Source organism: Saccopteryx leptura, chromosome 2 (genome assembly GCF_036850995.1).
Source record: "Saccopteryx leptura isolate mSacLep1 chromosome 2, mSacLep1_pri_phased_curated, whole genome shotgun sequence".
Classification (NCBI taxonomy): Eukaryota; Metazoa; Chordata; class Mammalia; order Chiroptera; family Emballonuridae; genus Saccopteryx; species Saccopteryx leptura.
This window is the reverse complement of record NC_089504.1, coordinates 22,871,792-22,897,704: the sequence shown is the minus strand read 5'-3', so window position 1 is coordinate 22,897,704 and position 25,913 is coordinate 22,871,792. Positions and strand designations below refer to the sequence as shown.

The 25,913-nt window shown below is 46.1% G+C and overlaps 1 protein-coding gene across 3 annotated transcripts in view; it reads right to left on the bottom strand.

Annotated features, from left to right (window-relative positions):
* SUSD1 (sushi domain containing 1) overlaps positions 1 to 24,909 on the bottom strand; it is a 110,446-nt gene extending 85,537 nt beyond the window's left edge. For all 3 annotated transcript variants that reach the window (XM_066367430.1, XM_066367432.1, XM_066367431.1), the window contains exons 1-3: positions 24,624 to 24,909; positions 10,758 to 10,871; positions 7,554 to 7,709 (exon numbers count right to left, since the gene is read on the bottom strand). In XM_066367430.1, coding sequence (XP_066223527.1) covers positions 7,554 to 7,709; positions 10,758 to 10,871; positions 24,624 to 24,729 — 376 coding nt within the window. In that variant the 5' untranslated portion in view covers positions 24,730 to 24,909. The remainder of the gene's footprint in view (positions 1 to 7,553; positions 7,710 to 10,757; positions 10,872 to 24,623) is intronic.
* Between the last annotated feature and the right edge of the window lie 1,004 nt (positions 24,910 to 25,913).

The following is a 25,913-nucleotide window of genomic DNA, read 5'->3' as shown; positions in this document are numbered from 1 at the left end:
AAATTACTTCTCCATGGAATTGTGAGAAATAATAAACCGTTGTCTTAAACCACTAAATTCTGGGGGGAGGAAGTAGAGTTACATAGTAATAGATCATCTAGACACTCTTGACACATAAAGAGACATGGAAGTCCCAACAAGATTAAGAAGAAACTATCAAGAAAAAAAAAAAAGGCCCTGGCCAGTTGGCTCAGCGGTAGAGCGTCGGCCTGGCATGCGGGGGACCCGGGTTTGATTCCCGGCCAGGGCACATAGGAGAAGCGCCCATTTGCTTCTCCACCCCCCAACCCCCCTCCTTCCTCTCTGTCTCTCTCTTCCCCTCCCGCAGCCAAGGCTCCATTGGAGCAAAGATGGCCCAGGCGCTGGGGATGGCTCCTTGGCCTCTGCCCCAGGCGCTGGAGTGGCTCTGGTCGCAGCAGAGCGACGCCCCGGAGGGGCAGAGCATCGCCCCCTGGTGGGCAGAGCGTCCGCCCCTGGTGGGCGTGCCGGGTGGATCCCGGTCGGGCACATGCGGGAGTCTGTCTGACTGTCTCTCCCTGTTTCCAGCTTCAGAAAAAAAAAAAAAAAAGAAGAAGAAGAACAGTGAGATCTTAGAAATTAAAAACAGAATATGAATGCCAAAAATAAAACTTAATCAATAGAGGAACTGAATAATAGGTCGATCAATGCTAAAAAAAATAAATGTGCAAATTCTAACTTGAGAAAATTTTCAAAAATACATAGAAAAAATTACATGAAATAGAACATAAGATTAAAAAATGATATGAAGACCAATTTAAAATATGTAATATCCATTTAATTTTTTAGATTATATTTTTTATACTATTCTGTATTCTCTTTTCCCATCCCCTCCCCTCCACTCCACTTGATAACCATCAGTATTAGTTTAAGAGGAATTGCGGAAAAGAATGGAGTAAATGCATAAGAATTAATATTTTTTAAAAACTCAGCTTATATGTTCAAATCCAAACAGCCTTTATAACTGGTAGACATGAATATTGAAAAATGAAACCCATTCTGAATGTATAAACTTCCCAGGAGAAAGAAATGGTAATCTATGAGAACCCATCTATGAAAAATGGTAATCTAAGAGAATCCATCTGAGCCTGACCAGGCAGTGGCACAGTGGATAGAGCGTTGGACTGGGATGTGGAGGACCCAGGTTCGAGACCCCGAGGTCGCCAGCTTGAGCGCGCGCTCATCTGGTTTGAGCAAGGCTCACCAGCTTGAGCCCAAGGTCGCTGGCTCGAGCAAGGGGTCACTCGCTCTGCTGTTGCCCCCTTCCATCAAGGCACATATGAGAAATCAATCAATGAACAACTAAGGAGCCGCAATGAAGAATTGATGTTTCCCATCTCTCTCCCTTCCTGTCTGTCTGTCCCTATCTGTCCCTCTCTCTGACTCTCTCTGTCTCTGCCAAAAAATAAAATAAGAGAACTCATATGACCTAGGACTTCTTGTCTGAAACACTCAATGCTAGACAGCAATGGAGTAATACTTAGAGTTCTAAGGAAAATGGAGAAAAACATCGTGCTATATTTACACAAAGAAATGACCTTTTAGAACATGAATGATTTCAGAAATCATACCACTGACATTTCTTTTCTGAAAAAGATTTCGAGAAAATACCAAAGCCAGTGAAAAACATCAGACTAAATAATGTCAAGGCAGAGGAAGACATAATAAAACCCAACAAAGAATGTTGAGAAATGAAACCGGTGAGACTTGGAGTTAAACAATTGTTGGTAATAAAATTGTGGTGCTTTTGGCAATTGTTAAGAAAGGATTCTTAGAATAAAAATAACAAAATAAATTCAATCCCAAGCTAGGACAGACTTTAGAAATGATTTCAACACCGTAGATTTGATCCATCATTTTAGCTTATTGAGGCTTTTTTTACTCCATTGAGGAATTGTAAACTGTGTAGGTATAGCTTTGACACAGAAATCATCTTCTAGCCTGTCCACCTGCTCCAGACTCCTCAAAAGGGAGTGGGTAGTCAGTGGTTTGCTTGTTTTTTTCAGTAACGTTCTAAAAATAAGCAGCATAAATAACGATAGGGCAAAAATGTGGCTAAGCAGCGGTGGTATGGAAAAGACGTGGACTTTCTAGATACTGACCAGCTCTGTATGAGTCACCACAGTCATTAATCAGTTTGCTCTGTGTATTCAACAACCCAATAACAATCATTGTAATAAGGATTGTTGATAACGATTCCTACACGTCACCTCGCACATACCAGGCACTGTTCTAAACACTCGTTATTTATTACAATTATTTCCATCTTATTTAAGTTCTCAAAATAACCCCATGAGGCAGATGTTATTATTACCCACATTTTACAGATAAAGCAACTGAAACAGGGAGTGGCTGAGTAACTAACTGGACGGAAGTCACGAAGGTAAGTAGTGGAAAGCCAGGATTGGAAGCTGGGTATCTGGCTCCAGAGACCATATGCCTAACCACTATGGCACACTGTCTTTCCTATTACAATCCAATTGTATGAATATCCAATCAATAATTCCCATCCACAGAGACTGTCAAAGATATCATCAATTGCCTTAATGAAGCGTAGATATATCTACTAGGTGTCACTGAGACGGTTATGACTTGATTTTGACTTTTAACCCCCTGTTACATCTTAAGTTCACAAACCATCCCTTTTCTAACCCATTCTAGAATCTTGGTTGGATACACCTGCTAAGCTCATCAGAACAACTTCTCCACATACTAGTAAATTCCATGGGGTCTCCCAAGTTATATATATTTGGTTGTGAAGAAAAAACGTAAGTAACCTGATTAACATACTTAATTAATGAAGGGGGAAATTCCCTGTGTCCTATTCTATATATGGGATTATTTAACTTTATCTGCAGTCAAAACAATGTCACACTAGACAGCGGCAAAACTGAGCAGGACCCTGTGACCTGGTCCCAGGGCCTAGTGTTCTGTATTCAGCCCTTTCAACTAAGAGCATGGGTTTGAAAGTCAAAAAGACTCAGGTCCGAGAACTGATTCTGCTACTTACTAGATATACTGATGTCTGTTCCTCATCCTTTCTAAACCACTTCTGCAAAATGAAGCTAATGATAGCAGTTTCTTGTGGGGACTGAATAAACTGTGTGGAAAGCAGTTAGCACGGGGCCTGGCAGACCGGAGGTCCCCAAGGCACGGTAGCTAACACAGGAGTGAGTCTTGCTGCTCTACTGACTCAGACCTCCTTGGAGCACAAGCCACTCCTTCCTATCTGAGCCCGACTGAGACCTTGAGCAATGCTCCCTGGGGCCCGAGAGTGGCCACATGGCTTGTTCCACTGGATTTGACTGCTCCAAGACAGAAGCAAACAACCCATCTGGAGGACCCTTAGCTGGAACAAGAGGTCCCAAGAGGCAAAAGTTTAAAAAGAAGCTACTGTGGAACACCCCATTAAACACAGGCCCTTGTCTTGAGAAGCCTTTAAAATGTGAAGACCAAGAATAAACCCAACAAGAAAAATGCATTCAGGAACTTCCACGTTCATGAAAATACCCTCAACACCAACTTTTCTCCATATTGCCACCTAAGAACCAGATCCTCCTAATGCCACAAAGTAAGATGAGACCAAAATTATTGCCTCACAATTTGGAAAGTAAATTTACTATTTTTTTTCCTGCCACCTTCCCTCCTCAGATGCCAAAATCAGCTAAGAAGCCTAGATTGTATGAAGCCACATTAGAGGAAAACACACACCCATTTAAAATCAGGACTGATGAATTTACATCATTTATTAATACTATCCAGAGATGGCAAGGATGTGAAGAATTGAGCACCTTTATGAAGTGAATAGTCAGAGAGAGTATTGCTATGAACCTTGTGGAAGGCAGTCTGGTACTATGTATCAAACTGTAAAATGTGTTCCTTTGACACAGAAACCATTTTCCTTATATATAATAAGGAGATAATTATTTGTAGGATATAAGTACAAGGGTGCATGTTATAGCATTTCTTACAATAGCAAAAAAACATGATAAGGGGAAAAGTCAGTTAAGTAGCACAATACAGATATATAATAAATTCTGCATAGTTCATTTGAAAGGTATTATATATCTACCTATATTATTTTTTAAGAGATTTATAATTTTCATGCAATACAATGTACTGGTCCGAAATGATCATCAGGTCATGAATGTTAAATCAAAAAATGGCTACACCAAAGCTCCACCCCCAAAATGTCAGAGGCCTTGACTAAGGCACCATTACCCATCTTTGGGAGTGAGAGGGGTGTCCCTGAGTCGTTCTGCAGGTTAAAATCCCCCACACTTTTCTATGGCTGCTTACTCAAGCACCAAGATATGGACATCCCAGATTCTTTCCCAAAGCCCTGCTGATTGAGAGATGACAGCCACATGCCTTTTTTTCCAGAAAAGTCTCATTTCTCTGCACTCACTCTCGGCCTCACCCTGGAAACGCCACAGAGCTTCTTCCTCTGGGTTGTGGCACATAGCAAGGTTTCAGTGATCGCCAGGACTCACTCAGGGGGCATCCCTGGGGGCCAGAACACCTGCATGTTCTCCAGAAGGGGAACCCCTACCCTAGGACCCCTGCCGTCACTCCCCATCTATCCTTAGGGGCATCCCAAGGGGACAACCTGCACCCTGAACTTGACTTGAACTACCCTAGGACCCCTGCCGTCACTCCCCATCTATCCTTAGGGGCATCCCAAGGGGACAACCTGCACCCTGAACTTGACTTGAACTACCCTAGGACCCCTGCCGTCACTCCCCATCTATCCTTAGGGGCATCCCAAGGGGACAACCTGCACCCTGAACTTGACTTGAACTACCCTAGGACCCCTGCCGTCACTCCCCATCTATCCTTAGGGGCATCCCAAGGGGACAACCTGCAACCTGAACTTGACTTGAACTACCCTAGGACCCCTGCCGTCACTCCCCATCTATCCTTAGGGGCATCCCAAGGGGACAACCTGCACCCTGAACTTGACTTGAACTACCCTAGGACCCCTGCCGTCACTCCCCATCTGTCCTTAGGGGCATCCCAAGGGAACAGGACCCCTGCCGTCACTCCCCATCTATCCTTAGGGGCATCCCAAGGGGACAACCTGCACCCTGAACTTGACTTGAACTCTGCAAAGTATGAGAAACATCTGGTCACAGGATTCCTCGAAATTCAAGAACTATGAATCACATCCTGTGGTTCCAGGCAAACACTGGCTAACTGCTGATACCCCAAAACTTGCGAAGCCTCTGCCCCAGCTAAAGGCCACTGATGTTTCTGTGGAACCATGACTGTGAAAGAAATTCAGTATCATTGAGAAGACTAATCCATCAGCTCTCAAGAGGAAAGTCATGTGAATGAATGATTGCCAATGGGTCTGGGGCTTCTTTTTATTTTTTGAGGGGGAGACGGAGATGCTATAAAATGTGATAATGGTGATTACTGCACAACTTTGTGAATAGACTAAAAACTACTGAACTATATATTTCAAAAGAGTGAATTTTATGGTATGTCAATAATATCTTCTCTTTTTTTTTTTTAAGAAAAGCTTACTAAAAAATTATAAGAAGTAGAATAAATAGAAGCGGGGTCCAGTTCAGGAGTTTATTCCAGGGAGATTGATTCTTTTCAGGCTGACATGGATTTAATCCTTGCATAAAATTTTTTTTGTTCTTCTAAGTTTTATAAAAGTAGAATGCGTCCTTGAAAACTATAGTGACATAGTTATAGAAGTCTTTCCTGGCAAACTCCCACAAACTTGAAAAGACAATTTCAGGTATCACGTCCTCCAGAAAGTTCCCCAATCCCTTCCCCACCTCCAAAATGAGTGCCCCTGTGGATTCTGGATTCCAGGAAGCACCCTCTGCTTGCCTATCACGAACACCCCAGTCTGAAGTCAGTCTGCGTCCCCTTCCCCTAGCACAGCCTTGGCACACCGAAGAGCAGGAGAAATGGGTACTGAGTGAGCTGAATACCAGGCCATCATCTTGTCAGGCTTTTTTTAAATTGGTACCCTCTTTTTTAAATTCATCTCATTTAATCCTGCAACACTGTACTTCTGCAATCATGTGGTAAATAATTTGCTACCTGAAACAACAGGGGATTATAAAATGTCTTCTCTGAAGGCATGTTCTCATTCTTGCCAAGAATAAATCACATGGAGTCTCCGAGGGCGCTTTACTTGGTATACAGGTCAAGAGGGGGAATGAATCAGCATCAGAACCCGTGGTTCTTGGTGGGTAAGAAAGTAAACCATGTTCTCCTCTCCCTTTCTTTTCCCTGAAAACCTTTAAATACAGCAAAGCTTTTAAGCAGAGTCATTAAGTCTGCACAAGCCCATCCGAGAACCGGCAGTCTCTTCCTGCCTTCCCTCTTCATTAATGCTCAAAGATTTTTCTAAGAAAACCAAAGAACGATATTATGACAGGCTATAAGTAGAGCTCAGATAACACAGGGGCCACTGAAAATGAGGAGGGTTCTGCCGCTCTCCTTGTCTTCGATCAGCGCATGCCCAGAAACCTGACTATCAAAGCTACTGAGGTCCGAAAACTTACACTCCTTGCTCAGCTTGTTCCTGGGGGAGGTGGGCCCCCTTCTCTTGCAGGGGCAGCACTCTGACCACCTAGGAGCCAACACTCGGTGCCCAGCTCCTGGAGCCAACACCACCACCATAGAGCTGGTGAGTGCCAGAGTCACCCCAAGAACAAACACCCCACTTGGGGTCACAGGAACCTGCAGATGGCATACCATCTCTGACAGCCCCTCTTTGTTGTTATAAAAATGTTCAAACAAGAAAAAGAATACTCCAGTGAATTCCCACAGTCCCATACCTCCAAGCTTCCGTGACTGCACACATTTTGGCATTTATAGTACTTTACAGATAAAATAACACTAGATATGCCATCATAACACCCCTAGTTACTTCAGCATACATCTCCCTAAACAAGAATATTATCCTAGGCCCTGGCCGGTTGTCTCAGTGGTAGAGCGTCGGCCTGGCGTGTAGGAGTCCTGGGTTCGATTCCCGGCCAGGGCACACAGGAGAGGCGCCCATCTGCTTCTCCACCCCTCCCCCTCTCCTTCCTCTCTGTCTCTCTCTTCCCCTCCCGCAGCTGAGGCTCCACTGGAGCAAAGTTTGCCCGGGCGCTGAGGATGGCTCTGTGGTCTCTGCCTCAGGCGCTAGAATGGCTCTGATTGCAGCAGAGCGACGCCCCAGATGGGCAGAGCATCGCCCCCTGGTGGGCGTGCTGGGTGGATCCCGGTCGGGCACATGTGGGAGTCTGTCTGACTGCCTCTCCGTTTCCAGCTTCGGAAAAATACAAAAAAAAAGAATATTATCCTAAATGACACAGTACTGTTATCCCATCTGACACAATTAACAATAATTCTCTAATATTAATTAATACTCAGGCCAAGTCCAAATCTCCCTCAGATATTCTTCTAGGCGCGTCCCTCCCTTAAATCACACCGTGTCTGGGCCCTGCCCTCTCCCTCCTCCGCACCCCTGACCCTGCCCTGCCATCAGCGAGTTGCCATTCCTGCAAGCCCTTCTTCAGTACCTGTGCAGAAGGTGCCGTCGTTGGGAATGAACGTTTTGTTGTTGTTTGTGGCCCGGTATCCTTCCAGGCAAACGCAGTAAAAGCCTCCGAGCATGTTGTGGCAAGATGTGTGGTTCCCGCAGACCACAGTGGCCCCAAACTGGCATTCGTCTTTATCTGTTGATACATTGAGACAACACCCAGGAAAGGCTATCAGTCCACACCATGCTCGACACCCCGCTGTTCTCCTGCACTATGTCCACATTCTCTGACGTATTTCCCCAGACTCCTCAGACAATAGGACGCGGGCCCCTCGGAGGCACGCACTGGGTGTGTATGAAACCACAAGGGAATCCAACATCTCCATTTGGAAATCCATCTGACCTGGAGGTTGAGGAGGAGGGGATTTTTTTTGTGTTTTAAACTTTTCCACTCTTGAAAAGATCTTGCCATAGGCCCGGGGGAACATATCCAACAGACTCCTAGCTTAGCCATTCTTCTTGGGTTGTTTGTTGGTTTGTTTTTTTCATGAAAGCCAGGGGAGGAGGATTTTACATGCAATGATTAACTGGAACAGTTGTTACTTCTGAGTACCCAGGAAACACAATGGCATCAGTGCTTAAGCCTCATCCGGGAAGCAGGGCTAATATTGTGGCAGGAACAGCTCCTGCTAATTGTCAGTGACCCAAGTGGATAATATTAGTCACCCAGAGAGGTGGAGCTGGGATAGGGGATGCTCAGTGAGTCCGCAGAAGCCTGCACTGAGCATGTTTAATTCAGTGATATGCCGCAGACACAAAATGGATGTTGATCTCCCTCTGTCTCTGCCCTCCAGCCCAGGAGTCAGCAAACTTGACTGCAAAGGGCCAATCCGAGGTCTGTGGTTACAGCTGCTCAGCACGCTCTGTGAGTCTGGAAACAGCCATGGGCAATAGTAAAAATATGAGCAAGTTGTGTTCTAATAAAACCCTACTTACAAAAACAAGCAGTGGCCAAAAGTGGCCCTCAGGCCATAGCCGCCAACTCTGCCCTCACCTCGACATCAGGGGAAGCTCCTGTGATCAATTTCTTATGTATCTTCTTAGAGCTGATCTACCCAGCTGATGGTTTGAAGATATTTGGGGGAGGGGGTTGGAGGGAGAAGGTTGGAACTGCAGTTTTTCTTTGTTCTTTAATGATGATTTATGACAGCATTGGTTCCCTCAAAGCAGTTCCACTGCCTCTCACAATAGCACTCAATTCCTGCTAATTCAAAAGTCCCCCTCCCAAGCACCCATCTGCTTCTCCACCCCTCCCCCTCTCCTTCCTCTCTGTCTCTCTCTTTCCCTCCTGCAGCCAAGGCTCCAATGAAGCAAAGTTGGCCCGGGCGCTGAGGATGGCTCCATGGCCTCTGCCTCAGGCACTGGAATGGCTCTGGTTGCAATGGAACAACGCCTCAGATGGGCAGAGCATTGCTCCCTAGTGGGCATGCCGGGTGGATCCCGGTCGGGCGCATGCGGGAGTCTGTCTCTGCCTCCCTGCCTTTTACTTCAGAAAAATACAAAAAAAAAAAAAAAAAAAAAAAGTCCCTTTCCCAAAATCTGGTGTTGGTTTTTATATCCTTTTTTTTTTTTTTTTTTTTTTTTGTATTACCGTTGTTAAAATGTAATTGAAGCTGGCACATGACTCACTGTTAGACTGTCTGTGGTAAGATGTGCAAGAGCACATACAGACAGATACAGAGGGCCCACCAGCTAGAGCCCAGCCGCATCCAGCCTGGCTGACCACGTACTGCTTGGGGTTTCAGACCCAAGTCCAGCCACCATAAAATGGGACATTCTTGTTCTTCAACGTTTCTGCCATTGTCCCTGAGGCATGTCTCTCCCCTACAGACTTCACCAGAAGGGACATCTGGGTTTGTAGGTCCTTCTGGGATCTTTAGGTCTCGTGGCATAGCCATGTTACACCATGTTAGAGCACCTCTGGCACAGGTATAACCTCACTTGTAACCTGTGGGGTGGTGGTCTCAGCAGGCCAAGTGTTGGTGCATGCAGTGTTTGGTGTTTGGGAGTAAGTAGCAAATAAATTAATAAAGCCCCCTCCTTCTATCTAGAGAAATCTGTATTCTTCAGAAGTCAGAGTAGTAAGAGCTTTCCTGGGAGGAGGCCCTCATTAGGGGAGGAAGCAGAAAAGGATTAAGGATTATCCATGGTCCTCAAGTCCAACTTCATTGCCAAGCCCCTGCAAGCAATCGTTGGGGGGGGGGGGGGGGAAAGGGTGATGCAAATTCCCTCGGAACCATGGACTGCAGGGCAGCACACTTCCTGTGGGCAGACTCCTAGAGAGAGGGAGTCAAACAAGGCACCACTCCAGCCTGCGGGCATCGGCAATGGTGTGTGATGGTGGAAGCTTGTATCTGTGAAGTGGGATTGTAACTTTTTGAACTCAAAACTGAGTTGTTGTGTTTTTTTAGAGAGAAAAAAAACACAAAAATAATCACAACAAAGTTGTGTACACTGTCAGTCCACAGCCTCAAAAAAATAAATAAATAAAACTATCAACATTTTTACTGCATGTAACAAAGTTGCTGTGAAGAAACTATGATTATAGTAACATTCACTATTATCAAGTTGCTGTGAAACCCGCCCTCTCTCTGAATTGGGCTTGAACCTGGATATTGTCTGACTCTCATGGCAAAAAAGAATCTCAGATGCTTCTAGCCTAAAGGTCTTTATATTCTTTTAAGTCACCCAAGACGCCAAAAGGTCATAACCACAAAAAATGAGGAGGATGGAGTCTGGTAGACATAAGACTCAAAGCAACAGTATTTCTTTCATCAATTAGCCAAAAAGTCTAACAGGAAATTATGTTTGGTTTTTCCCCACGATACCAATATAAGTAGTTTTATATCAAAACAACCAGAGAAATAAAGAAACTCAATGTCAACTTGAGTTGCTAAGTTAAACTCAAGACTTGAAACAGATTTCAAATTTGTGTTAGGCCAGAGAGTTTTCATAGATTCAAGTTCAGTGATCTCTAACATGAAGGATACTTTGTTGGAAACACTAGAGACAGAATATATCCAAACACTAAAAGACTTACTATACAGTTGACAAAACTGTTGTAATAAAAACAGTGAGAAAAAATAACAATGTTTTCCCCCCAAGAACATTAACTTTTTCACATTATAGAACCTTGGTTCTTCGTTCGTTCACCTTTTAACTCAACGCAGGATTCCAAACTTACCAACACATTGAGTCCTCCCATTGCCCACAAATCCATATTTACAAATGCACATCTTCTTTCCTTCTCTTTGTTTGCAGGTGGCATGTTCATGGCAAGTGGCACAGATGTCTAAACCTGAATCATAAATCGTATATTTCAGATAAAGAAAAATTCCACCACCTACTCAAGACGAATCTTATTTTGGGTAGTAAACAGTTATAATGAAGAACCAAAATTTGAATACCAAACTTTAAAAAAGGATCTGTCCATCCTTAAAAAACTACAAGGACAGCTCATTGCCCAGAGAGTAAAGTGCAAATTCCTCTACCTACCAATCAAGGTTCTTAACAGTCTGACTCTAGGTTGACTCCTCCAGCTTCACTCTTCCAAAACCCTAACCAAACATGGTATTCTCTGGGCAGGAGGCCAACTAGTCTTTCCCTACAGGCTATCTACTCATACTCCCTGCCATAGTCATGATGTTCCCTTTAATTAGAATGCTTATCCCTCCATCTCTGTCCAGCTAGCAACTATTCCTATTTTAAGATCCAACTTAAACATCATATTCTCCCTGACATCTTCCTCATTCCTTCATTCTTGAAGAAAATTAAATGCATCTTTCTCTGTGCTCCCCTAACACCTGTATATTCCCCCTATCAACCATGTTAATTTGTCATTATATTCAATTCCAGCTCTGTCTTCCCAGCTTGGTATTAGGAATGAACTATGAACTTCTCAAGGACCAGGATTATGTCATTTGCCTATATGTCATCATTTTTCCTAAGGTTTTATTTATTGATTTTAGAAAAAGGAGATAGAGAGTAAGAGAAGGAATGGGGGAGGGGCAGGAAGCATCAACTCATAGTAGTTGCTTCTCAGATAGCCTTGACTGGGCAAGCCCAGGGCTTTGAACTGGCCACCTCATGTTCCAGGTTGGCACTTTGCCCACTGTGCCACCACAGGTCAGGCTATGTCATTATTTATACAATGCAAACATTCAATCTACTTCTGTTGACCAAATGGTTAAAAGAACCTGTAATTCTACTTACTACAAATGGAAGGGAGAAAAAAACTTCTCTATTACTTGAACCATTTTCCTTTTAGGGGAAAAGTAATGTGTTTACAATCAGTGAGATAACAGCCAGATCCCAGCAGGATGACCAGATCCCAGTTACTTAGATAAGCAGCAAAAATGTTTAAAACTAAATCTCCTGAAACATCCAGATCTACCAAGTAGTGATACGCGGCCCAAGATCAAACAAGTGTTTCTACCGGAGGCTAGTGAGATATTGTGTTGCTCTCTCCGTGTCTGTAATTTCAGGAGTGGCCCAGTAAATAGAACCTTTTGGCATGGAATTTCATCTCAGACTTGGCCCCATTTCTCCCCTGGTAATAAAGGCTTAGCCCTCAGACTGCTCCAGGCATAAGACCAACTGAGACAAGGAGAGTTCTAAATACTCTTAGGCATGCTCACTTTTTTAAAAAATAAAACAGAAATGAGACAAACCACTACTTATTACTAACACCAAATTAACCATGGAATATTTAAAACATTTATTATACCCAGACCAAAAACAAAAATACAACAAATCTTTTAAAGTAGAAATTGTAGGAGCCATACTCTCTGGTCACCATGTAATAAAACTACAAAATAAAACATAAGAAGAGCACCCCCAAAGGAAAACCTACTTGAAACTATAGAACACTTTCCCAAATCATTCTCTTGGGACAAAGAGGATATCAGAGTTGAAATGTTTATTACCAGATATAAAAACATATCTACTCTAGAAATTTTGAGTTTTACATATCTTTATGCTTTAAAAGAGAGAAAGAAAAGCTAGCAGCCGGGGGTGGGGTTGGGGGTGGGAAACACCTAGAAATTTAATGCAAGAATCTTTAAAAATAAAAATAAAAAAATAAAGTAGAGGTATAGGGGAGATCAGGAATTAGTAAAAATAAAAAAGTTGTTAAAAATCAGAAAATATATTCAAATTATTAAAAAAAAAAAACTTTCCCCAAAGTCAGTGCATCATAAAGAGCAGTAAAATAGTTAAAATTCAAGTAAGACTGGTAAGGGGGTAAAGAAAAAAAAGAGCAGTACAAACTTAGGAGTAAGAAAGAGCTTATAACCAAAAATATATAAAACATTTTTTTAAATTACAAATGGAAGACTTCCAGCCTGACCAGGTGGTGGCGCAGTGGATAGAGCGTCGGACTGGGATGCAGAGGGCCCAGGTTCGAGACCCTGAGGTCGCCAGCTTGAGCGCGGGCTCATCTGGTTTGAACAAAATTCCACCAGCTTGAGCCCAAGGTCGCTGGCTCCAGCAAGGGGTTACTTGGTCTGCTGAAGGCCCGCAGTCAAGGCACATATGAGAAAGCAATCAATGAACAACTAAGGTGTTGCAACGCGCAATGAAAAACTAATGATTGATGCTTCTCATCTCTCTCCATTCCTGTCTGTCTGTCCCTGTCTATCCCTCTCTCTGACTCACTCTCTGTCTCTGTAAAAAATAAATTAAAAAGAAAAAGACTTCCAGTTAAATATCACAGGTTTTTGTTTGTTTGCTGATTTTTAAGCGAGAGGGAGCTAGAGAGACGGACTCCTGCATGTGCCCTGATCGGAATCCACCCGGTAACCCCCATCTGAGGCCCATGCTCAAATCAACCAAGCTATCCTCAGTGCCCGGGACCGACACTCGAACCAATCAAGCCACTGGCTGTGGGAGGAGAGAGAGAGAGAGAAGGGGGAGAGGATGGGGAAGAGAAGCAGATGGCCACTTCTTATGTGTGCTCATCTGCCGGGCCAACACTCTACCACTGAGTCAACCGGCCAAGGCCTAAATACTACAGATTTAATATACTCTCAACCCCACGCCACCAAGAACTAGAAATGTATAAACTTGGGGAGGGAAGAAAATAGCAGAGAAAAGATGTGAACAATAGTTCAGAAGGCGGAAGAAATGGACATGTGGGAATTGCCTGAGACAGAGGAAGAACGAAAAGCCAACCCTGAAAAACTCAGAACCTGGGGTCGCTGAGTACCTCAGAAGGCAAGCATAAGGGGTAGGCCTGAAAGTTCAAGGATCTGCTTCAAAATATGTCTAAGAGGTAGTTAGATGCCCGGATCCCCTCACTAACCCCAGCATACAATGGAGTTTTACAACATGGAGAAAATGGACCAGAAAAGCTCCTGTTAGTAGGGACAACAGACAAAGCTGAAGTGAGAAGAGCCTTCACCTAAATGTCCAGCAACATGGGTTAACTATAGGAAACCATTTTGACTTTGTGTGTGTGTGTGTCAGAGACAGAGAGTCAGAGAGAGGGACAGATAAGGACAGACAGACAGGAAGGGCGAGAGATGAGAAACATCAATTCTTTGTTGCAGTTCCCCAGCTGTTCATTGATTGATTTCTCATATGTACCTTGATTGGGGGGAGGGGTGGCAAAGCAGACCGAGAGACCCCTTGCTCGAGCCAGCGACCTTGGGCTCAAACTGGTGAGCCCCGCTCAAACCAGATGAGCCCACGCTCAAGCTGGCAACCTTGGGGTCTCAAACCAGGGTCCTCCACATCCCAGTCCACTCTATCCACTGCGCCACCACCTGGTCAGGCTGAAACCATTTTGACATTTTAACACGTAATATTTCAAAATAGTTCCATGGGGATGCTGTAAGTTCATTATCACATTCCACCAAAGTTCTGGAAGTACTTTTATTTATTTTTTTTTAATTTTATTTATTTATTTATTTATTAGAAATAGACAAAGAGAGAGAGAGAGAGAGAGAGAGAAAGACAGAAACATCTATCTATTCCTGTATGTGCCCTGACCAAGGATTGAATCCACAACCTTTGTGTATTGAGACAATGCTCTAACTAACCAAGCTATCCAGCCAGAGCTGGAAATACCTTTAAAATAATGGGTTCCAGGTCAAGACGGCAGCATTTATATAGATCAAGTTCCAGAAACTTGTATGATGTGGAAAATGATTGCTTCATATAACCTTTGAGGAAATCTAACAAACACACCCAAGATATTAAGAAGCAAAGTACAGTATTACCACCCACTCAGATAATTAAAGAAAGTCCCATTTGAATTAGTGAAGGACAGAATATAAAGGGTTTTTAAAAAAAAAAAAAAATTTAGTGAAGTTCAAGTTCATTCAATAGATAGAACCAGACAAAGAAAACATGGCCCTGTAGGAAGGCGGGCAGCCTGGGACAGGGGAAAGCGCTGGACGTGAGAGTCGGAACTGGCTCCTCAATCTAGCTGAGTCCAATTCATGTGTGACCTTTAGTACATCACTTCATCACCCTGGGTCTCAGGTTTTTCATCTGTAAAACGAGGGCTTGGGGCTTCTCAGATTTTAAAATGCAAGATCTGGTTAAACTGCAGGCTCTGATTCCACGGGTCTGGGGTGGAGCCCTACATAGTGCATTTCTGCCAAGCTTCCAGGTGGACCACATTTGAGTAGCCAGTTTAAATGGTCCCTGAAGTCCTCTCGCTCTAATGTTCTGACATTTCATCCTTAGGGTACCTGTTTTATTGACTCATTAAGGATAATTTAGCAGAAGTGTAACCCCAGGGACATACCTGGCATGTTTGGCTCAATAAAAGTGTGTTCCCCATACCAGCAAAAATGACAAGATGTATATACCAAGCTACCAGAGACTTCTCAGACCACCTGCAGAAGAGAAAGTGGTTTCCAAAGGAAGAGGCGCCCCGGCTGAAGCTTCCCATTCAGCCCTAACAAGCGTAGTCTGCAGGGCCTTGTCAGGTGGCCCTCTCAGTTCTAAATGCTTGAAAGACCAGGTAGCCTCTTGGGGAAAATCTTGTCCTAAAGAAAAGGGCAGGGAGCACAATCCCAATCCAAAGATAGATGATGAGGGTGGGGGTGGGGGTGGGGGGTGCTGCTGACCACACACAGTGTCCATTGTTCAACAGCCCACAGCTCAGTTAAGAATCACCTGGAGATAGGGTGACCAATCCATCTCAGTTTTAATTCTAAAAGCCCTGTGTCCCGGGAAACCCCTCAATTTGGTGCAAATCAAGACAGTCGGTCACTCTACCTGGAGAACTTGTTAAAACAGAACCAATCCCCAGAGATTCTGATTCAGTGGCGGGCGGGGTCTGAGAATCTCATTTCTAACAAGCTCCCAGGGGGACCCCACTATGAGTCATGCTGCAAGTCTAGCTCAGCCTCAGGACTTGGGTCAGAATCCTACAGAAGAAAAAGCAATACTGAGGGAGGCTTTCACCAAGTCTAGACTGATGCAAAAGCATAGCCCTGGGACCAATACGGCAGCGAGAATCCCTCAGGGACAGGAACTCTCCGGACCAACAGAAAGATCACTATACATTTGCTGTAACTCGAGGGGACTTGTGTCCTGACTGCTTCACATTCACGTCAAGGACAACTTTAGTTCTGTCACTAGCAGACTCTGCTCAGGAAAGCAGGAGGTGGCTACCATGTGTAAGTGGGGGACTACTACAGAGGGGAGGGCCCCCAGAAACTAGTGCCGAGGGAATGGCCCCCCACCTCGTGGATGCCTGGAAGTACTGGCAGAGAGACAGGAGAGTGGGGATTCCAAAATCTAGAAGGAAGGGCCTGCCGAGTATTTTATTGTTATTATCCCCAGCTGGATATCCATGAATTGGACTATCCGCCTAGATTCACTTCCCCGCTCCACTGCAGGGACCAGGCCAGTTTTAGCCACAACCAACAAAGAAAAGATGAGGACTAGGTTGGCATCTGCTCTCTTCTACCCTGGTTCTGTGATCTTAAACTGTCAGCCCTCCAGTTTAGTCTGAGATGGAGATCGTGTTGTGAGACTTAAATGAGAAATATAAATGCTATATGAGCTCTAATGCCCTCGACTGAGGTCATTTGCATGAATATTTATATCTCTTTCTGCAGATACTGTTATTATGGTTAGAAACAAGTCATGCAAGAGGCAGTGCCTGGTGTTGGTCATGGTGGTTAAGAGCAGGGTTAAGAGATTCCTTGAGCTACAGTTGTAGCCCTGCTACTTGCTAGCTATATAATCGTTGATAATCCCCATGCCTCAGTTTCCTATAAATTTGTAAGATGAGGATAATAACAAACCTACTTCACGTGGTTGTCGTGAGAATCAGAGTAAATGAGTTAATACATGTAAAGCATATATAACATGTTAGACATTATTAGAACAACCACTCAACAACTCTTTATTCATGAATAAATGACAGCTAGCCAATTATACTAATGAAGAGAGTGATAAAGAACTACATTGAACCCTTGGCCGTGTGGCCTAGTGGATATAGCATTGTCCAGCACACCAAGGTCGCAGGTTTAATCCCCAGTGAGGGCAGATATGAAAAGCAACGAATGAGTGCAAACTGAAATGGAATAACTAAGTAGAACAATGAGTTGGTGCTTCTCTCTCAAATCAATGGGGAAAAATGTTTTTAAAGTTGCATTGATGCAAAAATGCCAAATAGCAACATTTTTGTGTGAACAGATGCCTACCTGTTCATGGGGCTGATACCCTATGAATCATAATATCTTATTTTATATAATCACTCCCTGCCTTCCCAATATCCTCCAGCCTCCTGGGTAATACTTAGAAGTTGGAAGCTCAGCTTCCTCTGGTTTTCTGCACTGCTCCCCCCTCGGCCCTCTCCCCCACCCACCAAGTAAACCCACACCATGGCTGGAATGGCACCCGCCAGCCTGAGCAAGCTCCTCTCGCTCCGCATGTCCATACCAAGCAACAACTTAAAGGCATTTCTGAAAGAACAGCAGGTGGACTTTGACAATGCAATGAAGGAACGTTGTCCATCGCCAAGGGAAGGAAGTAGTTTAAAAGCACAAATGGAGTGCTTGAATTTGAATCTTAATCTAATCCCCAGCCATTCACAGTTAGACCAGCAAATCCACACTTAGCACAACCTTCATGAGCTCCTGAATCTCCAACTTCTGGGGACATGTGGAGACAGATGAAATGACCTGAGGAAATACCCTAAGGGGGCACCAAATTCAGGAGGAGAACGCATCTCCGGTGTCCTACAACGTGGTGTAAAACTGCATTGTTCTTAAGAGACTTCGTCAGATCCCAGAGAGGAAAGGAACGCAAGAAACCTCATAGACCCTCCTCTCAGCGTCCCTAATAGAAAGAAACGAAAACACAGCCTCTGCTTTAAAATCCTCCAAGACAGCACTCTCCTCTTCCAAGCAATGGAATCCTTGTAGAGCACTGTGACTCACACTGTATTTCCCTTTCCAGCCCAACCCAGGACTGATGTCGCCTATCAGGAACCCATAACCTTTCCTCCCATAAAACATTTATAGAGCCCTCAGCTTCCTTTGCCTTCTTGCTCTGTCTACTTTCCCATTTGACCAAGGTCATCTGGCAGCGGGGCTGTAACTGCACAGCAACTCCATTCTTTAACACGATCCTTTCTCCTTTCTGTCCATCCACGCCCTTTCTTACTCATTAAGCCCGTAGGATGTAGGACGTCAGACTCAGGTATCAAAATGTCTTAATAACAAAGCCTCAAGTCTGTTAACCACAGAAAACAGAGCTCTGTCAAATTAAAGATACTATCTTGACTTCAGTGGTGGTTCAGACCCCAGGCCCACGAAGCGGGCCACACCCTCATGAAACCAGAGAGAACAATGCCATGGCTGACATAGGACCTGATACAATGATCAAATAATGACTCACTACCCTGGCCCCAACCAATGAGTAGAGACTACGACCCCAATTCCTTCAGCCACAGTGATTAATGATTTTTCCACTATATAACTCTTCAGGGAGCCAGGTGTTTGAGCCCCAGCTTCCCTATGACTCCGGGCTTGCTGCTGTTTTCAAACTAATAAACCTTTACTTTCTTGGCTGCAAATTCCTGTTCACATTTGACTGGGCTTGATGCATGAGGCAAATGGATACCTTTGGTCCCGTAACAGGGCCCCCAACCCTGACCACCAGACCAGGAACCAACCCCCGACTAAATGCCCCCATGTCAATGCTTTTGGGTTTTGAGTTAAGCAGCCCTATATTTAGGCCACACCCTCGGTTCTTGTCCCACATGTCACCCACTAACAAAGCTGTCCCACTCTTGAGCAGGCTGTCTACTTTTTAAATATTTTAAATAGTTTATTTATTCATCTTAGAGAAGAGAGAGAGAGAGAGAAGGGGGGGTTAGGAGCAGGAAGCATCAATTCCCATATGTGCCTTGACCGGGTAAGCCCAGGGTTTTGAACTGGTGACCTCAGCGTTACAGGTCAACACTTTATCCACAGGTCAGGCCATCTACTTTTTTTTTTTAATCTGGAAACTCATTCCCTCTGTGTCTTCTGCAGAGCTGAGGCCACTTGCTCTATCAAGCTGCGGAGGCCTCAGGCACCCATTTTCGGATTTGATAGGAACACTGAGGATCTGCCCAGGACCGAGTCCCTGGAGGTGCAAGACAGGCCACAGTGGCAACCTTCCTGGGTCCTAATCCTGCTCTCTTACTTTGATCAACTGTTAAGTCCCTCCAAAATCAATCCAGTCCCTCCATTGTTCCTCCTCCTCCCCACTCTAAAGAGTGACTAGGCTGCTGGGATTCGTGATAACAGAGTGAGACCAAGCTGATGAAATGCAGGATTAGTCAAATCAGGTGCACTTTACACAGACCATCTTCCCCAACAGGCTCCACCATTACTCCCCAAGAGTTTCAAGGCCTTTGCCCCTCCTCCCTCTGGCCCTTCCAAACCCCAGCCAGGCCTGAGCCAACAAGTTCCCCCGCCACACCCACACTGAAAGCAATGCCAGGCAAAGGCTAAGAAACAGGACTGACGGGTTTTACCCCTCCTTCCCATTCCTAACCTATCTATTCCCCTCCGGCTGGACACCCCACCCACCCACCAACACCTCCCTGCTCAACCAACTGTGCTCTCACTTTCCTCACTCTCAGGCCATCTGACTGTGGCTCTCCCACTCTCTCCTCCCTGAAACGTCTTTGATAACAATTAAATGTAAGAGACTGAACACACAGACGGACACTGGCCAGGCCATATATAAAAATAAACTCTGACCCACAATCTATAGCAATGGGTCCAGGAAGTCAAACCACAACCTCTGTGGCAATGGGTCCCAAATGGTCAGGACTTACTAACAGCCAGCTTCCCTAATTCTTGCTCCCTCACCCCACCCCAGCATTCCAATTTAGAACCAATCAGAGAGAGCCAAATATGCTCCCCTAACCAATCATACAGGACTGCTGCTGCTGGTAGCAAGCTGCCTCCAGCTTCCCCTTGCCAACATCCTCCAAGTAGGGCACACTTGGGACTTTCCCCTTTGTTACCTTATACAGCTTTTGCACTCCCTGCCTACCTTTGCATCTCTGACGTATAAGTGATGGTGGCTGGCTGACTGCCTTGCTATAGTAAACTCGGAATAAATCATTGTGCCTGTTCTTATTTCTGTGGTCTTCATTTATTCCCCTACCAGATCCCTAATACAAGCCACAGTCCCTACTCACGTTGAAGCTCTGAGTCCAGTTTGCAATTACACTGGCATAAGTGTATAGAGTTACCATAGAAATGTGTATATAAATAGTAAGTGTGTAAGTGTCCCACACAAATATGTTAAGAAGGCACGGGCACGGTATTGCTGGTGCTGCCAAAGGGAAGAGAGAACTCCGCAGGGCTTCCAGGGAGGGAGGACAACTGGGCTGGCTTGGAAATATGAGTATCTCACTAAGGAGACAGCTGTGAGCAAAGGGAAGAGCAGCTCTCCATTCCCCTCCTTCCATCTAAGCTTTCCCACTAGTAGACCAACTTTTGACCTGCTCCATGAGATACCTCACTTGTTATTATCATTATTATTATTATTATTATTATTATCATCATTATTTTTTTTTTAGGTGAGAGGAGTGGAGATAGTGAGGCAGACTCCCACATGTACCCTGTCCAGGATCTACCCGGCAACCCCATCTGGGGCAAATGCTCAAGTACTAAGCAATTTTTAGCACCTGAGGCTAACAAGCCCCAATGGAGCCTGGGGCCACACTCCAACCAATCGACCCACTGGCTGCAGGAGGGAAAGAGGGAGAAAAGGAGGAGGGGAGAAGCAGATGGTCACTTCTTCTGTGTGCCCTGAATGGGAATCAAATCCTGGATGTATATACACCGGGCAGCCGCTCCATCCACTTAGCCACTGGCCAGGGCCTCATTTATTTTTACATTTTTATTTTCTCTGTTTCTACTGAATAATGCTCCTGATTCTAAAATATTCTAAGTCTGCTTTGCCCCACCCCTAACCCCACCCCACAAAAAAATTCTTGTGCTGACCTGACCAGCCCAACTGAATGCTACCTTCCATTTCCTTCTAATTTCTTTAAAGAGCATCTACTCTAGCCTCCAAATCTCTGTCCTGTCTAGATCCCCCTGCATCTGAGTCTCACCCTACCTGCTTGGCTGGCGCTGGCTCACCACTGACCTGAGTCACCAAACCCAGAGCCTTCTGTCTCCACCCCCTCAGCTTCTCCTCCCTTGGTTTCCTTCACATTCTGCCAACCCAGTCTCCTTTCCACCTTTGTGGCTGCTGCTCTTTCTCCTCTACCTGATCTACCATCTGAACTTGATCTTCCTCAAGAATCTGTTTTGGGTCCTCTTACTGTCTGACTAACCACAGGCTCCAAGTCTACATCATTGGCACATATCTACTACCCACAGTCTTAACTCCCTACTGAGTTCATCCAAAAGCCCTAACATCACCTCCAATTCAGGAGAGTTCAAACAACTAGTCATCTTTCTTATCAAATCTTTTTGCTCCTCCTACAGAACCAGAGATCCAGGTCCCCTGGTCTCCAACCCTTACTGCCATCTTTCATCTTCTGTTCCCTGGCACCTTCACGTCTGGTATTAAGTCCTTCCAGTTTCACGTCTTCCTTATCACTTGCATTTGGTCCTCTTCTCCTGCTGTCATACTAGGGAGCCAGTCCTCAGAAATTCTCCACCAGCTGTTGCAACAACTTCCTCAATAGCTCTAAGCCTCCAGTCATTCCTCCACCTGGTCCACTGTAAGGAAACCTGCCCCTAATAATCATTGGGGTCTCCAAGGTTGTAAATGAAGAATGCCTACATAAGGAGGAAGGCTCAACCAGGCAACCCTGACTTCCATGTCCTAAAATTCATCCCACAGCTGTTAGGTAGTTGCAGATGTGACGTGAGGGAGTTACTCTGTTCAACTATCTTAGCCCAACAATCCAATGAGACTGCATCAGACAGTTTCCTAGGCCAGGAAACTACACAACGATTTGGAAGGAGGGAGCTAGAAGAGGGTAAAGGGGGAAATAAAGGGTGATGAAAGAAGACTTGATTTGGGTTGAACATACCATACAATGTACAGATGGTGTATTATAGACTTGTACACTTGAAGCCTATACAATTTTATTAACAAATGTCACCCCAATAAATTCAATTAAAAATTATATGTTGCCCTGGCCGGTTGGCTCAGCGGTAGAGCGTCAGCCTAGCGTGCGGAGGACCCGGGTTCGATTCCCGGCCAGGGCACACAGGAGAAGCGCTCATTTGCTTCTCCACCCCTCCGCCGCGCTTTCCTCTCTGTCTCTCCCTTCCCCTCCCGCAGCCAAGGCTCCATTGGAGCAAAGATGGCCCGGGCGCTGGGGATGGCTCTGTGGCCTCTGCCTCAGGCGCTAGAGTGGCTCTGGTCACAACATGGCGACGCCCAGGATGGGCAGAGCATCGCCCCCTGGTGGGCAGAGCATCGCCCCCGGTGGGCATGCCGGGTGGATCCCGGTCAGGCACATGCGGGAGTCTGTCTGACTGTCTCTCCCTGTTTCCAGCTTCAGAAAAATGAAAAAAAAAAATTATATGTTAAAAAAAAAGAAAGAGCAGAGCATTAAAAAAAAAAGAAAGAAAGAAAGAAAGAAAGAAAGAAAGAAAGAAAGAAAGAAAGAAAGAAAGAAAGAAAGAAAGAAAAGATTCTGAAATAGTCTCCAAGCATATATAAGCTTTTTCTGCCATGGAAGACCAAGTTACAGAAAGAAGTTAGAAAGCCTAGCAGAGCATCTGATGTACAAAAATGGCTACTTCAGAAGGTTGAGCCATCAAGGAAAACACCTATCAGTGATGGTAAAAGTCCCAAGATGAAGAAAATTTGGGGGGGACAACAGTCTGAGCTGCAAATTACCCCCAACTTTTCCTTACATAGAAATTTCCTTCCATTTCAGAATCTGTGTTTAGTTTGATTAAGGAAGTCTGAGGGTTTCCTTACAGCCAAGTTTTTAAAAAAGATTTTATTTATTGATTTTTGGATAGAGGAGGGAGAGAGAGAGAGAGAGAGAGAGAGAGAGAGAGAGAGGAGAGTGAGAAAGATGGGGGAGAAGCAGGAAGCATCTACAAGTAGTAGTTGCTTCCTGTATGTGCCTTCACCAGGCAAGCCCAGGGATTTGAATTGGCGACCTCAGTGTTCCAGGCCGACACTTTATCCACTGAGCCACCACAGGGCAGCTACAGCCAATTTTTTTTATTATTATTCATTTTTAGAGAGGAGAGGGAGAGACAGAGAGAGAGGAGAGACAAAGAGAGAGAAGGGGGGAGGAGCTGGAAGCATCAACTCCCATATGTGCCTTGACCAGGCAAGCCCAGGGTTTCGAACCGGCGACCTCAGCATTTCCAGGTCGATGCTTTATCCACTGAGCCACCACAGGGCAGCTACAGCCAATTTTTATATCACTCTTTGTACAAAAACCTGCAATGACTTCCAATGGCTTCCTGCTGTGCAGGGACAACTAAGTCTAAATGTCTTGGTCTGCCAGTTAAGGCACTCTACCTTCTGGTTAAATCTAACCTGCTTGTCCACTCTTGTTTCTCCACTCTCTCCTACATACAAGTCAGTCTGAACTGCGACCTTCTGCTTTCCTGCCCCAGTGTGCTTCCTGTCCCTGCCCGCCATCTGGAATTCATTCATTCTACACATAGTTGTGGAGAGCTCACTGCGCCCTCAGCTATGAGCTGGGATGCCTCTTCCTCATCTTCCCATGTCCAAATCCTTGATGATCTGGTTAAAGGATCACCTCATCCTTAACGCCACCAGATTCCCCCAGCTAGAAGTAATCTTTCCCTCCGCTGACTACTCACACCTTCTCAAAGAACATATGGTATTCTGCCTTCTCTTAAAGTAATTTAGGTAAATGCCACCTCCCCTACATATCTGAATACTACATTCAACAGTGTGTTTGAATATGGTGATGGGGGGGGGGGGGGGGCGGACTACTCCAATTGCCTGGAAATGGATTATTTGCTTGCCTGTGTCCTTCAGAATATGAACTCAGTGAGGTCCAGCATCAAGACCTCATCACATTCTGCACAGGAAAACAAAGACCATATGTTGAACGAATTAATACATACTTTCTTCCTTACACTTTATTTCTCACCATATTAGCATCTAGTTCTTCATCAACGTAAAAAAATAAAAATAAAAAGGAGAAATTCGGGTCTAGAATTTGTCGTGCAAAAGCCACAGCAGGGCCACAAGCATGACAGTGCAATCGGAACGCCCTTTCACGAGGGGCGCGGCTCTCCCAGGCACCGCTGGCCCCCCGCCCCCACCTCGCCTCAAGTCCCTCGGGGGCGCCGGCTAGGCCACCTCGAAACAGGTCTCCCCCGCGGCCCAGGGGCGGGGACAGGGAAGCCTGGACGGGAGCCCCTCCTGCTTCTTCTTCGAGCCCCGCCCTCCCGATCCGCGACGGCCGGAGGCGCCCACCTGCGCTCCACGCCCAGGCCCCGCGCGGCTCCGGCGCAGGGGCGGGGAAGCGTCCCGGGCGCGCCAAGTCCCGCCGAGGCCCCGCTGGGAACCCGCGGGGCCCTGGAGCCGCGCCCGTCTCGCCTGCACTCACCGTCGGCGCCCTGCGCTCCCGCCGCGCCGCGGGCCAGGCCGAACAACAGCAAGAGCGGTAGCAGGCGGTGAGGCGGGCGGCCCGCGTGCCGGGGCGCCGGGCCCATGCCGCCGCCGCCGCGTCCCTCCCGGCGCGCCCGCTTCTCCGTCTGGGGCTCAAGGCGGGGAGATAAGGCCACGGCGCCGCGGGGAGGGGGCCGCCCGCCGCTTCCGGCTCCGCGCTGGGGAGCGGAGGGCACCGCGGGGAACAGGGTGGGGGCGCGCCCCGCAGACGCTCCTTCATTCACTCGGTCCTGCACTCACGGTGCACCTGCCAGGCGCGCGGTGGCCCTGGGGACACACGGCGGGCCAAGGGACGGGGTCCGTCCCTCACGGCGCATACGTTCCAAAAACGGGGACAGTCACCCGGAAGATAGTGACACAGCTGTACAGAGGATATTAGACTGTGCTAGGAGGAAACGTCCACCGTTTCCTAAGCGCGTGAAACAAACGTGGCGTCCAAGCCGGTCGGGGGCTCAGACAGGCACCCCTGAATGGCAAAGGAAGTGTGGTGAGAGGCAGAAGGAGAGAGAATCTTCCAGGAGGTGGAAGAGACCTGGGGTGAGGTGGCTGGAGCTCCAAGGGCCAGATGAGGCCGAGAAGCCGCCGGCCCAGGCCACCCAGGGGCGACAGTCTTGACCAGGTGACAAGATCTTAAATGGCGACAGAGTTGTGGTGGGGCAGAGGCTGGCAGGGGTTCCTGCTGCTCCTTCCGAGGAAGTAAACTAAACCCGGGGATGAAAAACATGGGAGGAGACAAATCAGGTGAGAAAGGCATATGCAGACAGAAGGTGACAAGAGAGTGGACTCCAGGTGGCTGGAAAGAGGCGTTAAGATGCAGAGATAAAGTAGACCTCATAAACAGAGTAGAGGGCGTTGCCGAGAAGCTGTAACGGAGGCTTAAGCTGTGTGACTTCATCAGGGAAAGTCTCAAAGAGTCTGCTCTGTAGGGTTGGGATTAGGACGGGCAGGCAGGGAGAGCAGCTCGGAACTGCCACAGGAATTCAGGCAGGAGAGGACTAGTCCAGGGGCAGAGCATTGGCAATGAGTATGGAGAGAAACGGCAAACGAGAGTAGTATTGGGTCACCTAAATGTCTGGTTTGGGCAACTGGGTTGTTGTTGGTGGGAGCCATTCAGACAGAGGCCCAAAGGGACTTGTTATGAGTTGGAACAGTGAGAGACTGTAGGGGGAGAAGAAATGACTTCCAGTTTGAAGGCTTTGAACTTGTGATGTCTGTGGGTCTCTCCAAG